The sequence below is a fragment of the Cataglyphis hispanica genome, chromosome 5, assembly GCF_021464435.1.
Source record: "Cataglyphis hispanica isolate Lineage 1 chromosome 5, ULB_Chis1_1.0, whole genome shotgun sequence".
In the NCBI taxonomy this organism is placed as follows: Eukaryota; Metazoa; Arthropoda; class Insecta; order Hymenoptera; family Formicidae; genus Cataglyphis; species Cataglyphis hispanica.
Window position 1 is genome coordinate 1,053,166 of NC_065958.1, and position 15,104 is coordinate 1,068,269.

Genomic DNA, 15,104 nt, shown 5'->3' on the forward strand with positions numbered 1-15,104 from the left:
TGTTGGCAAAATCACGGTCGCGACTACGTCGTGGTGAGAGCATGCGCGCCCGTTCTGTCTCCCTCTCGCCTATCCTTGTCTCGGAAAACTTTCCGGTGATGAGCTTTGTTGGTCGTTTCCCCAACAGGACGGAAAAGTTAAATGCGAAAGTTTTATCCGATATCCAGTACCTCTGCGCGCCTGGAAAAAGGTGTCTACGCACATGGTTACATTGGGATTGTCGCGTGATTATAATAGTGTCTCTGTTTCATGATATTTCGTTATAAATAGAATTCGCGTATTAAAAATAAAATAAGATTTAATACATTTCGACATATTTATATTCAGTATAAACTGAAATTGTTTATTTCTTTTTTGATATTTCTTTAAATAATAAAGAATAACAGCAGAGTGAATTCAGGTTGTGTATATAGATTTTGAAATGAAGGAAAAGCTGCAAATATATATTAAGTTATGAATGGCAAATCTTTTGCACCTTTTTGATAAATATAAATATAATTGCAGAGAATAATGCTAGATTCGTGATTAATTACACTAGTTTACAAGCTTTTGTGCTAGAACATTTGAACATAGTTTCTAAAGTAATTTTAAACGCTGAACACAAATCTGTTATCAAAAAAAAAATTATTAAATCAGATTTTTGAAAAAAAAAACGGAATTAAAATCCCTCAAAAACACGTCTTTACCATCTTTGAAAATTCGTAACAGACGAACCCGATGTACAAGAAACTTCAGATAAAATTCAAATAAAAGCTTAAACATTGTACTTTAATATAAAAATATTGAATCTTTTATTTACAATTAAATTATGAAACAATTTTTCTATTTGATACAGTGCAACTGCATCTAACAACAAGCGCTGAGATACAATTGTATGATACCTACGGTGAAAAATTTGATAAAAGATTCTTTTTATATTAAAGTACAATGTTTAAACCTTTTATTTGAGTCCTATGTCTTGCACATCGAGTATGCTATAAATTTAAAAAATGATAAAACACACGTTTTTAAGGTATTTCAACCCCATTTTTCTCAAAAACGTGACCTAATAGAACTATTTGCCTTGTGGATTTGGATTCAGCGTCTCAAAATACATTAAAAAAAAATTATTTTCATTTCTGGTATTAAAAAAAAAAAAATGTGAAATTTGTAAACTAATGTTATTTGACAGATGGGAAATATTTTACTTAAGAAATTTTAAATTACCAAATCATTATTAAAGTGAGGGATTTATCTGTTAATAGAATGGCGTCCAGGAAAACAAGACAGAATCACTCCATACAACATCTGCTCGAATTACCCTCGAATCGAGAGTCGAAATTACCGCGATTTCCCGCGAAGGAGCACACCCAACCGCCACCGTCCATGCCAACCCTCCGCCAAGTCCCGGTGACCGTGTTGCATCCCTTCCCGAAAAAGGTAAGTAGGACACGAATAATTCACGGATAATCCGCGACGGCAGTCATACAATCTTAATTAAATTGCGTAAATTTCGCACGCAGCATGATGACGATTCTTCGATGATTTGCCGAAACGATGTCGGTGCCAAAATCGTACGAATAATCAAATTTAATAATAAAAAGTTGGAGAAAAGGATTGTCCTATTTTTTAAGGACAGTATGATTATTATTTTGCATAGAGGATAATCATTGAGACACATGTCGGGCTCGTCAGAACACATACATATCGCGTTAAGAATATTAAGTAATTCTTCTTGCAATACTGAAATATTTTTTTATACATAATTGTAAAATTGATTTGTTTTATATAATTCTTTTTTTTTCAATTATTCATATTAAGAGATTTAAAATGCGTAAAATAGCAAATTAAATGTTTTCTTTTTTTATTGATTACGTTATTTGTACTTGCATCTGGATTCAAAGAATTTTGACAAAGTGTTAAAATCGTGATGAGAAAAGCAAAGTATTTTTACCTGTTTTTAAAATTACTATTTATCTACAAGACACACTAATATTATTTTTACCCTTGAACTCATTTTGCACTTGATAAAATCAATCAAGGAATTGCAAGGATACTGCAAATTTGCCGCAACATGAAAAGGTAAGATCTGTGAGCGTAAAATGAAACGATTGTAACGACATAAAGCGCTGACGTTTCACATTGTCACGCAGTAGCTGTTTTTATCGATCATTTCGTGGGGCATTGTTATCACTCATATAAATGTCGACGCAAGCTTGAAATCCGTGGCGTAAAACGGAAGAGATAATTTTCAGATTTATCACTGCAGTATTGACGACTCTGTACTCTCCTTAATAGTGTTTTTGGTCTTATATGATTCGTTGCCGAGACTAAACCATCAGTTATGGAAGGATGCAAATGAAGTTGCCGTGCAATTTGTATATTTCCAAATTATTGATTTTTTTAAAATAAAATATTTTTAATTAGATCTCTCAATTTATGATCTAAATGAAGAAAACATCGTTTATTATATATGTGTTACGACAAGTATATATATTATTTTTTGCAAGAAGAAAGTGCATAGATTATTTAAAAAGAATTTCGAAGTTTTATAATAAATGTATATGTATATCTAATTGAATTTTTAAAGACATCTTTTTATAATATTTTTTAATTATTTTTATAATTGATATTTAATTAATTTTATGATTATAATTCTGAAACGCAAATATTTACATTATTATGCGCAGATATTTTACTACATGTATAATTAATATATTTGTGTTTAAAATACTTTATTTTTTATTATTTTATTTTTAATTGAATTATACATTAATATTGAAATTAATATTGAAATATTATAAAATTATCTTCTTATTTTATAGTTTTACTATCATGGTTACTATCGGATGATGATATGATGTTATGATACAGAAATGTTCAAGTTTATCAATTTACTTTAATGGTTCTTTTTTAATAATAGTCACTTATTTCTGTTAAACAGCTAAGTAGCTTTTTATATATTACTTTTAAAATAAATAAGAGAAAAATATTATCTTAAGTGATCATATCTTATCAAGAGAGAGACTTGCTTATATTATCGGCCGATAAACGAGATATCTTCGCTTATTCTACGTTAAGCTGAGAGCATTTCTCGACATCGTTTCAATCGATACGACAAAGGCAGTGGTCGAGAAAGTAGAGCTCTTCTTTAGCGCCATAAGGGATGGATATATTTTTTTCAAGAAATAAATATAATTTAGTAGAAGCTTTTTCAAATCTTGCATAATGATTTACTATACATAATTATTTTAAATTAAATATTTATATTAATACTTTATTAATACTTTATTAATATAAAAAAAAAAATAAATAATCGATATTTAAAATATTTTCTTCAAATATTTAAAATTATATTGTTACAATTTAAATTTAAACATTGTAAACTAATTTGTTTGTAAATAAGCGAATATTTTTATCTCTTTTTTTTCGTAAAATAATATATATGTATATTAATATCAGAATTAAAAAATGAATGTGATATATAAAAAATGGTGCGTTTAAAACATTGAATATAATATAATTGCGAAAGGCATTTTTCGTAAAAGTTGAGATGGGCGCTTTCCGAGCATATAATTTGCTATTGAAATCTTGTGAATGGGAAGCTAGAGCAGAAGCATCTTGAGCATACGCTAGATGGCAGGCGGGGGGGGGGAAGGGAGTGAATTTATGATAATTGCATAAATCAGAGCTTTCCTCCACAATAATCATAATCTATTGGGATAGTTGCGCGAAGTTAGCTATTTAGCCGTCGGCAAGAATCAGGGGAAGGAGTTCGAGGGGTTGTTCTGTACAGTCCTGAATAAGATAAAGTCTTTGCTGAGCTAGAAAGGAGATCGTGCTCATTCTCGAATTATCATAGATGCATTGCTATAATTGCTTAATGGAAATTAATATTTTTCACAGCGGATATGGTGTAATTTAAAAATCAGAACTATTATTTGAAGTAATAATCCTATATCAAAATTTAAGACATAAAGATCAAAATATGCGATATTAGGAACTTTTCTTGTATATACCCAAGAAAGAGAAAAAATAGAAATAGATTTTTAAAAATCAATAACAGAAGCTTCAGTAGTGACGAAGTTAAAAGCTAGTAGAATAGAGGGTGCCACTAGCAATCCTTTGGAATTTAGGAATGCAATGTCTTATTTAAGATTGTTTTAGTCTTTCAATAGTTAAGTGAACAATAATATAAATATAAATATTAAAAAATGTCTATAATATATATTAGTAAAAATATTATTACACAACTTTTTTTTTATTATTGCAAAATACTAAATTAAATTTTTTAAGATATAGAATGTGAAATTGTTTTTTAAGCTAATGTTAAGGATTTTATATCAAATATTACTTTTTTAATAGCAAAATTTAAAGAAGTTATTAATAAATATATATTAATAAATATATATTAATAAATATATATAGTAAATAAATATATATTATAAATTATATATAATAAATAAATAAATAAATATATATATATATATATATATATATATATATATATATATATATGGTGTTCTGGATCTGTATGTCCAAACAAAGATCGAATTCAATCAAAACAAGAAACTTTTCTATTTAGCACTTTGGTCAAATCTCAAAATAGCACTTTCGCAAATCAAAATTTAATAAAAATTGGATATTTCTGTTCTTATCAAATTCAGGTAAAAATAAAAGCATGAAAATCATTACTTAAACGAAAGAATTACGATTTATAAATCTAAAACATAATTCTTATGGTTTGAGTAATGATTTTAAGACACTCTTTGTATGTACTATAAAAAGGCATGTTATTCAAATAATAAGAAATTTTGGAACATTATAAAACATAATTCTTATCATAGGGTGTTCTAGATCTGTATGTCCAAACAAAGGCCGAATTCAATCAAAACAAGAAACATATATATATATATATATATATATATATATATATATATATATATATAATAAAGAGAAACATTTTTCTCACTATATTTCTCACTATTAAAACTGAAGCATTTAATTTGAAATAATTATTTTATATTCAACATTATTTTTTTTCTCTCCAAATGTAAGTCTCTCGTCTTCAAATGTAAATTTTATTTACTGTAAAACTATCATATTCAATATGACTTGCGTTATCGTCAAAAGTTAATGACATGTTCTTATAATAGCATGTCATACGGAAGGATTATATATATTGTTTATTTTTTCATAAGACTATACTTTCATAAGAACGAGTGTCACCCCAGAGTTATCGAAATTGACCCTAATACTCCCAACTTTAGTAGCCAGTAACGTTAAAACGCCATCAGCCCGGCTTCTTGGCTATGGGAAATCGACGGCTGATTGCCATTTCGGAATCACTGGTGATTTCTTTATTAACGGCATGGGTTTCTTCGCACAGGCGTCGCTGGAATATTAATGCCGAAATCTGCGCCTCAACTTTCATGATCGTTACGATTACGATTACGATTACGATTACGAGCAATCGTTTCTCTTAAAGGGGAACCCTTATCCTGTGCTATAATATTCTTTCGACGTACGAGATAATCTTTTATATTCTCGATGTTGATGAACATTACAATTAAGAAAGCAATTATTTTAATTAGAAATCAACGATTTAATAGTTCTTTTTTTCTTTTAAACAGGTTAAAATAAAAAATAACAAAAAAATTTTTTTACTTAATAAGTTAATTGGAAATATCAGAATAGAAACTGTTGATTGATTAACTATATTTTTTTTATCATAATGAAAAAAAATATGTAGTTAAAAAATCGACTGTAACTATTTATTCTCTCTCTCTCTCTCTCTCTCTCTCTCTCTCTCTCTCTCTCTCTCTCTCTCTCTCTCTCTCTCTCTCTCTCTCTCTCTCTCTCTCTCTGTAACTTTATAACGCATAAACAAATATCTGTTTGGGCATGTGCTAATCTCACAGTAGGTTGGAAAACGCGGCGTTAAAATACCGGAAAGCCAGCCCCAAATCCGCTTAAGGACGCGTATTTATTACTTACGGCCGTCTGCCTCGCTTCGACCTCTGACTCGCATCTTTTATACATGCGATGTCACAATAAAAACAATATTCGGTTATATTTTCTACAAACGTAGATCGATTCATAACATGTTAGTTTTATTGACGGAGAATTTATTCTCTCTCTCTCTCTCTCTTTCTTCCTCAAGTAAGACAAAAAATTAAATATACGAAATAATCAAATGTGTATACCTCGAGTTAAATTATGCGAATGAATTTTTAAACATACATTTTTTAAGGTCTTGTATATTTCATCACCGGTTGTCATTCGATCTGTTCCCTTGAAAGCTTGCTTTTTGTATTTTGCAAGACACTGTTAGCGATTCTCTCGAGGGAACCTGAAAAGATGAAGCACAGTACCCTTTAACTTTGTCGAGCTGTCACGTTGATCGGGGTTGGAACGAACCCTCCAATTCACTCGGTGGGAGTAGCCACGCGGTTGAGTGAATTTTTATGAATGAATGCGCGAGGATACGCAGAGATCCAAGGCTTTGGAATGTGCACCCTGCTTTCACCCCTGTACCTATATTTACGACAGTGACTCTCAGTTAAAAATTTTATCAGGCGTTTATAACGAAGCGATCGGGCGAGACAATTTTTTAAATTAGTCGGGCTACTTTAAGGCACGAAATTCCATGTTATAAATAGAAGCTTCCGCAATATTATTTCGATCACTGATACTAATTTTTTTTTTACCTTTTAGGACAAACTTTTTCCGCAAAAAGATTATTTAATAGAATTAGAATTGATTAGAGAATCTTTTTAGTGTATGTATATATATATATATATATATATATATATATATATATATATATATAAATTAATTAATTAATTTGAATCAATTTTCGTATGCGGCCATAGTATATATATTTTGTATTTTGATATTTTCTATCGCATAAAAATAATATAATTGTGCACCAACATTGTTGTACTCTTTAGCCACAGAGAGCGACTCTCATTCGCAAAAGGGTCTGAGGTTGAAGGTGTTAGCGGTAGTACAAAAGAAGACTTCACCCTTCATAGCTAGAGGGGAGTTTATAAAAATCGTGTCAATTAGTCCTCGAGAAAAGAAGACAAGCCGGGATACAGTGCTCGACGAGTGAGGGCTTTTAATTTCCATTATAAAAAGATCACTAGCGAACAATTTATTTTTCAAGTACTGTCAGATGGCATTTTAAAAAAGATTAGGTAAATGAAGATTTTTCTCTTTTATTTATTTTACTCTATTTTATTACACCTTTTTTTTAGAATTATCCAATTTTTAGTTTTTAATATAATATTAATACAATTATTTTGATACAATAAAGTTTTAAATTAAAATTCTATTTAATTAAAATTAACTCGAAATTTTTAATGCAAATAATTTATTAATCTTTTAAATTATATTATATATTCGCTTAATATTCGCGAAAAATCTTTTATTTATATTCTCTTATAATTTGAATATTTTACCATTTTTACATTCTTAATAAGAAAATGGATTTTAAATTAATCTAGAATAGTGCGACAATAATATAAAAAATAGACTGTACATTTTAAATGTTCATAAAAGCGAAATCGGTTATGTTTAAATTAAGTCTGATGTCTGAATTAAATATACGATTTATTTTCATTAGAAAATTTTTTATGATTGTGTATATAATACTTATATCTTGAATGTTAGAATGCGGAAACTACGTTAATATTACATTTAATGTTCAACTAACATTGTTAATACTAAGCGATTATTACCTCCTTTTTGTGCTTTAATTCTCGCTTGATTGCGCAAGGAAGAGAAATGGTTTTACTTCGGGCGGATTTCTCTGTACTTGAATGAAGGTTGTGATTGCGTTCGGTGAAGAAGGGAGAAGCGTCGATCGGCCTAGGTACTGCTCCGGGTGAGGATTAGCCCGTAGGGTATTGTAACGTCGTAAATACACCCTCCCCCCCTCCCTTTTTACTCCTCGAGCTTTAAACCCCCTTGCCTCTATGCCCGCGTGTTTGCCTCTCTACGATCGGTAAGTTTGCCGGATATTCTCATCGACTAATGTCGATTAGTTTTTCAGAATATGAAATAATTCTTCTTGGGCTGATTCTTTTTCTTCCTCTAATCGCATCTTCAATCGATTAATAATTCGACAACTTCTTTGATTTTTTTAAATAAAAATAAGAAGAGTTATTTATGTAAAAATTTAGCTTATTTGATATTATCGTTTAAATAATAATTTAGAATTGTTAAATTTAACATGTTAATGTTCTAAATAAAAAATCGTGCTAGATTGAATATTATCTAGCTATTAACTATTTTAGATCTTACGAATGTTTTTTTATTATAATATTTTTTTAATGCATGCTTATTGTATTTAAAAAATTTTAAACATTTATATAATAACATTGGTAGATTTTACTTTAATCAGCAATATAAGAAGGCAAAATCATAATTATATCAATAACCATCTCCACGTATCTTTCAATCTTCTTGATAGAAGCGCTCCATTGTATTTTATATGCAATATTTGAATGATTTCCGCGTAGAAAATGATGACTCGTTTATCGATCGTAAAGTTTCCCTTCGCATCTCGCGCCATCACTGTTATCAAACGCGATCACGGATTATAATTCCAGCAGCGTGCTTACAGGGGTGCCCTGTAGTTTTTCAAAGAGACAGAGAAAAGATTAGGGAAGGCACATTTCGTGTAGGAGTAGGCACTTTAGCCCATGTTGTCGTCTCCATACTTATTTCGGCATCCCCAAGTTCCACCTCGCAAACGATATCTCGCAGCAAAATCCCGGTCGCTGCGCGCCGCTTATAGCCAGTAGAAATAGAAAGGGTTCGCGAAGGGCCCCGGAAGGACTGCGGGGTTATAATGAAATATAGCCTCGTTCCGCCTCGTATAAGACTGCATTAAGATTATACGTTGGCGCGCTCCTTGGCGACCGAAGACGGTCGAAATAAACGGGACGGCGCGGCGGTAGGGCCGCGGTGGCTGGTGGCTAAGGGTAAAAGGGGTAAGGGATTCCTCCTACGGTGTTTTAATCAAGCCGGATTTGCTGCGGCAAGCCGTGGCTCCAACTTTCATTTTAGCGAACCCCGCCCTGACAAGCCGTGCACGAACGTTTTCGTCTACTTCCCTTCGTCCTTCCTCTCTCTCTCTCTCTCTCTCTCTCTTGCTCTTTCTCTATCCAAAGTTCTCTCTCGTTCGGCAACTCGAGATCTATATGTGTGTTTGCCCGGCATTAAAACGCTATCCCCGTTTTACGGGGACGCGTGATCCTGATCCCGTTCGTCTCCTTAAGAAGCTGCGTGATCGGAAAGGGTTGCGTTACGTGGAAGCGAAATTACGTGCTTTCGTCGAGAACGCGTTGTTGGCGAAGAAAACTTTATTGCTTTATTTTGATGTGATAACATCTTATTGTATATCTTATTTAATAATTTTAGGCAGACTTCACTCATGCATTGATTCAATCAAATAAAGTAAAGAAGGAATTCAACAGTATATTTAACAATAATATATAAATTTGCGTAATAAGAGATATAAATTCATTAAACGATTTAATATAATATAAAATAAATCGCATCTCGAATGCATCCCTATACGTATCGTAGACTTCGCCGCACGTGTTATATGCGTACATCATGCGCATCATCGTAGTAACGGATGGGTTAACAAGTATGCCACGGGATTCGCAATAGTACATTATCGGAAAACGGTAGGGTATCCTCTATTTCTGTCCCTTTCTCGCATAACGCTTTTGCATCGCAACCGTTTCTAGTTCGCCTAGCGGAATTGTTTGCCGATCTCATCTCTCCCGCATCTCCCAGTCACTCTCAACTAACTCTCTTTCCCTCCGATACGGAGAAGCGTTCGTTTATCTAAGCAATCGATGCAATTACGTGCGCTTTCTCAATCGCTTCTATCAGTCAGCTATTTGTTTCAACGGCTGTAAAATCGTGATGAGTTTATTCAATCTGCACACAAATCTTTAGATAGCGTTAGTTGATATTGGGCGGAGCAGAGATATAAGTCCATAAAACAGAATTTTGATATACTGATTTATTTAAAATTTTTATTTTTTTTTTTCGTATTTTTATTATAATTATTTAACATGTTATAATAAAATTGTAATTTTTTTTTTTAATTTGTAAAAAGAACTATTGCAATAAAAAGATAAAATCTTTATATTAAAAAAATATGTACATACATACATTTTTGTTTTCTTATATTTTTATAAAAAAAATGACGAAAGTAACTTTTATCTATCTCTGCGCATTCAATGTTTTATATATATCTGCGATCTTGCGCAAAATTATATACATCATAATGCATTAAATTTTTAAATAAACTTTCATAATTATGTAAATTGAAAGAAAGGAGAATTTTTACATTCTAACAAGATTTTGCAAATCTATATTATGATTTTTTTTTTTTAAGAATAGTTAGAACTGGAATTTTATAGGATCAAACTTTTCATTCCAGATTGCGAAGCTATCATATTCCGTGTGTTTATCACTTCTACTTATAATTCGTGTCGGAAGTACATAAAACTTTAGCTTCCCAATACAGATTACCGCTCACACCCTTTCTCAGAGATAAGAGTGTCCTCTTCTTTTAGCCCGAGGTTTGATGTTAAGCCTCGGGGATCTGCCAAGACTTTATATAATATTTCGACGCTTATTCCAATCTGCCACTCCTGTATTTGTTTTTTGTGTAATCGATACTTTTAGTTGAATCTCGTGTTAGTCCGTTTGTAGTGACCATACAATTTTTATTGCGATAACATAAATTCGCGACTAATATCTGTAAAGGCTGATTATTTAAACGATTATATATATCGTAATATTGATATATTAATTTTTTGCCTCTAATACAGTGTCTAATAATAAATAAATATAAAGTCGAGAGATGCTTTTTTTTCTACTTTACTGGATCCTTGAACAATTCATATTGCTCAGATCTAGTCTCGCTTTTAAAGATCGAAGGGATAATCCGAGACTTATCATTCCTTAACTTTCCCGATGAAGATACATCGTGTAGGTAGAATTTGTTTCATCTTGACATGCGAGCTGGACGCTCGGAAAGGCAGGAAGGTAGGAAGGAACATACGCCAAACAATATGGCATCTGCCGCGAGAAAGCCCGGAGCGTTCCGGACCGGTCAGTATGCAATATGCTAAGGTTCTGCCAGGCTTCTACCCCCTTGTCTGACGCCGTCCCTTTCTCTCATTCTCTCTCTCTCTCTCTCTCTCTCTCCATCCTTCGTTCTGGTCCTCTATAACCTCCGAATCCTTGGGTTTGGGAATTTAATTACAGTATAGTGCCTACATTGTAGCCCCAGCCGGCCCGGAAATAAACTCCCCATTGTCGCGGCACAAAGCTTCTATTTGTCACGAGACCTGGGCGTTCGACACCCTTACGAGAGGCGCACCTCTCCCGCCACCTGCCCTTCGATATCGACCTTTGTACCGAGGCTTTGACTTACGTCGTTTTGGCCGAACGAGATCGACTTGGTCGACCATTCGAGTACTAATCTGATTATAAGCGCTTTTCTGCTGATGTACACTCATCGTAATTTTCGAAGTGACTCCCTCGAATATCTTTATTATTTTCGTACATTGAATAGTTCTCTTCTTTATTATTTACTATTAAATATTGCGAAGAATAACTTTATAACAGCCGCTAATTTTGTAGCACTACTATCTTTTGTTAGTATATTATGACGTGAATGTATTATCTTTGATATCTTTCTTTTCGTATTGCATAAATTAATTAGAAACAACTATTTTACGTTACTGTTAAGTTTCCCAACTTATACTTATAATAGCGTTTGCTATCTCGTGATTTTTCTTCTATTTTTATTCGAAACCCTGTTAACTATAAGTATACGTTTCCTCGAACGCATAAGCTAGAACCCGTCCAAGCGCGCTCCATTCACCGTTTTACATTATAGAGGAGATTATCCGAGTAACCACAGCCTACCTTCTCTAACAATCTCCCTATTCCGCTTCTTCGCGAACTTCCATGTAATAAGTAACAACGCCATTTAATTATAAATGTTCGCATCCCTGGAACGAACTTACCTGGCTCCTACCTTAGTTTAATCTTGATCATGATGAGAGGCATTCGTACCAAAGAAACTTCAACATTTTACACGATCGAAAAGAATTATCATATCATAATTTTAAACCTTTCTTTGCAAATGCATAAATAATTAGAATTATTAGATTATAATTTATTTATCTTTGATATATACAATATGAAAATTATTAAGAGAAAAAAAGAAAGAATTTTTTTGTTACAATAATATTTATCTGAAATTTATAAAAAAACTTTGCAAACTTTAAGTTGTACATATGTACAGAATTTTTTTGGAACGCCTTTTAATTTTCATACAAATTGTTTACAAAAATTATAAATACGTATATAGAATTTTGTATATAGAAATAAAAATCAATTTTATATTCTTTAAAAAGTCTATCTCAAAAATATATATTTTTTGTCGATCTCTTTGTACCAAAGAACAATCTCTTTATACCAAAATAATTTCAAATGCTCCTTTTTTTCAGAATTTTTATTTTGATAATATTAGTTACAAATATTACAAAATTCAATTGTAATTTATAAAATATAGGAAAAACGCTGGGCTCCATAATTAATGATGGCAATTTAAAAATTCAAATTGTGCACGTGGAGAATCTGACAGTTTTGCTGTCATGACATTTTGTGGCAACTGAGTTTTTTACCGACACGTATCTTTGCGCGAAATATTGTCAAACGATCATATGATCAAGAAATAATTTTATGGAAAGATAAATTGCTGTCATTTGACATCGGACATATAGGACTTAGCGTGAACGCGAGCTAATGAGATTTTCTCGTCGATGCATTCGACGGAGGCTGCAGCGATTCGCGATGCAACAAAACGATGCCAGATGCGTTCAGCAAGAATTTTACCATCGATTCCTCGACCGAAATTGCCGTCATCATCGGCTCATAAATATAACGAGCATAGTGGCGTTTCTCCATTCGCCGAAGGCTCTCCCTGCATCGAACCGTAAAGCCTCCATAATTATTCACTCGTCGTTAAATCGGCCGCCTACGCGGCAGTTACGGCTTCCCGTTGCCCGTAGTATACCGTGCATACTGACTACGCGTTTCTACAATGCAAGCTTGTGTTACGATGTATTAACGTTTGTTCCGGGGATATCATAAGCCTCGAAAAGCGACATTCTCAAATTACGTCTTTGCAAGCATAAATTATTTTCCAGTTCATTGTATACTGTATTACACTTAAGGTTGTTCTGGATGTACAATAGTAGCAAAAAATTGTCAAAATTAAAAAGAGAACATGTTCCTTACGTTTATACTGTTTGAAAAATTAAAAAAATAAATTCGAGTTATGAAAAAAAGTTTAAGTATCACAAAATAATATGGATTTTGACGTCTTCGTAAAAGAAAATAGTTGTAATTAATATTTTTCCTAATTTATGGCAAAAACTTTTGATCGTGAATATCCTCTGAAATCAACTGCAAAAAACAATGAAAAACGAGTAACTTGCAGAAAGAGAAAAAGAGACAGATAATATTTTTCTACAATTTTTAGAAAATAACGTTTAAACGAATTGGTGAATCTAAATCAAGTTTTGCACAAATATTTATTAAAATTTTCTTAATATATGTAAAAATTTTTATTTCATTCATAATATTTTTTTTTGTCAAATTTGTCAATAAGTGCTACAATAGGCGATTTTCCATAACAATCAATAGTAACTTTAAATTTAAATAACTTCCAAACCGTTAAGAGAATTGTGCTTAGTTTTTGCACAAATATTCAGAAGAAATAGTAGAACAATCTATGAAATTTTAATGTTTTTGTTAGTATTTCGATATATGTCACATACATCCTTAACTGTTTATTGCATATAATATTTAATGTAAAAAGGATTGTAAGTTTTTGTAAACTTTCGAAAACTATAACAATGTAAACTTTATCGAAAACTGTATAAGAAGATTATTAGTGTGAGAGAATGTAAGAATATTTTTTTTTTGTTCCTTTTTTCTTTTTCAAACTTATTTCCAATAATTAAAAAAATATTAGAAAAATAAATTTCTCTGATTCTTATTTTGTAATTATAGTCTTTCTTGTGAAATCTTTTTATTCAGTTTATTAATTATTTTATTTTGCTTTATACAAAAGTGCTTGACACGATACATATGATATGCACATGATAAATATAATATTTCCGATTACATTAAGATCTAAATTAAATCTCTCCATTTACGGATAAATTAAAGTCAAGATTTTATAGAAGAATTGCCTATTGAGATTATAAGTAATTAAAACATTGCATTTGCTCGATCCTTTTAATTAGCTAGCAACATTATCTTCTCGATCTCCTCGATGCATGCGCTTGTATTCCAATCTCCTTTGGCAGATCGTTAGAAACGAAAGCACTGGGGATGGGATGAAAGGGTAAAAAAAAAAGAAGCAATCGAGGGGCGCAAAAGTTTTCGATGAAATCGCGAGTACCCTCGAAACTTGCCGCTCGAAACGGTCGAGCTGGCGGATGCACGAGATTCGACGGAAAGCGAAAACCGTTTCGTTATAGGTGGATGGTGTCGGCTCTTCTGGGATGCGGATGAGGTGGAGAGAGAGAGAGAGAGAGAGGGGTGGGAGGGGACGGGATCGGGACGCGCGGCGGAACGGGCCTTAATTGCCCGCGAGTTAATTAAACTGTAATTCAATCGCGCGAATTCGCTGATGTTTTATCGCGGCGCGACGCGCCGTTAAGTTCGCGCGCTCGGCGATACGCTCGTTACGGAAAGTATATGAGACCGATGCGTTTTGCGTATAGTGAGCGGGAGAGACGATGGTAATTCACATAGGGTGTGAATTAAGTCTGAGTGCCGTACATTAATGGAAACTCAAATTAACTAGAATTTAACGTGACATTTCAAAATAGGAATGATATTTTCTCAAGTATGTTTCCTTCTCAACAAACTTTCCTTCTCAGCGTGTCGTGTCTACTTTCTCTCTCTATGACATTTAGAATAAAAATATTAAATATAATGAATAAACAATACTAATTTTTTTTTACTGGAGACAATTTTAGTCAATCAATTTATATTAATCA

General features: G+C 32.1%; 1 protein-coding gene across 4 annotated transcripts in view; it reads left to right on the forward strand.

The window, feature by feature from the left end:
* LOC126849752 (mucin-12-like) overlaps positions 1 to 15,104 on the forward strand; it is a 296,359-nt gene that overhangs the window by 16,335 nt on the left and 264,920 nt on the right. For all 4 annotated transcript variants that reach the window (XM_050591930.1, XM_050591931.1, XM_050591932.1 and 1 more), the window contains exon 2: positions 1,245 to 1,419. In XM_050591930.1, the coding sequence (XP_050447887.1) occupies positions 1,245 to 1,419 (175 nt within the window). The remainder of the gene's footprint in view (positions 1 to 1,244; positions 1,420 to 15,104) is intronic.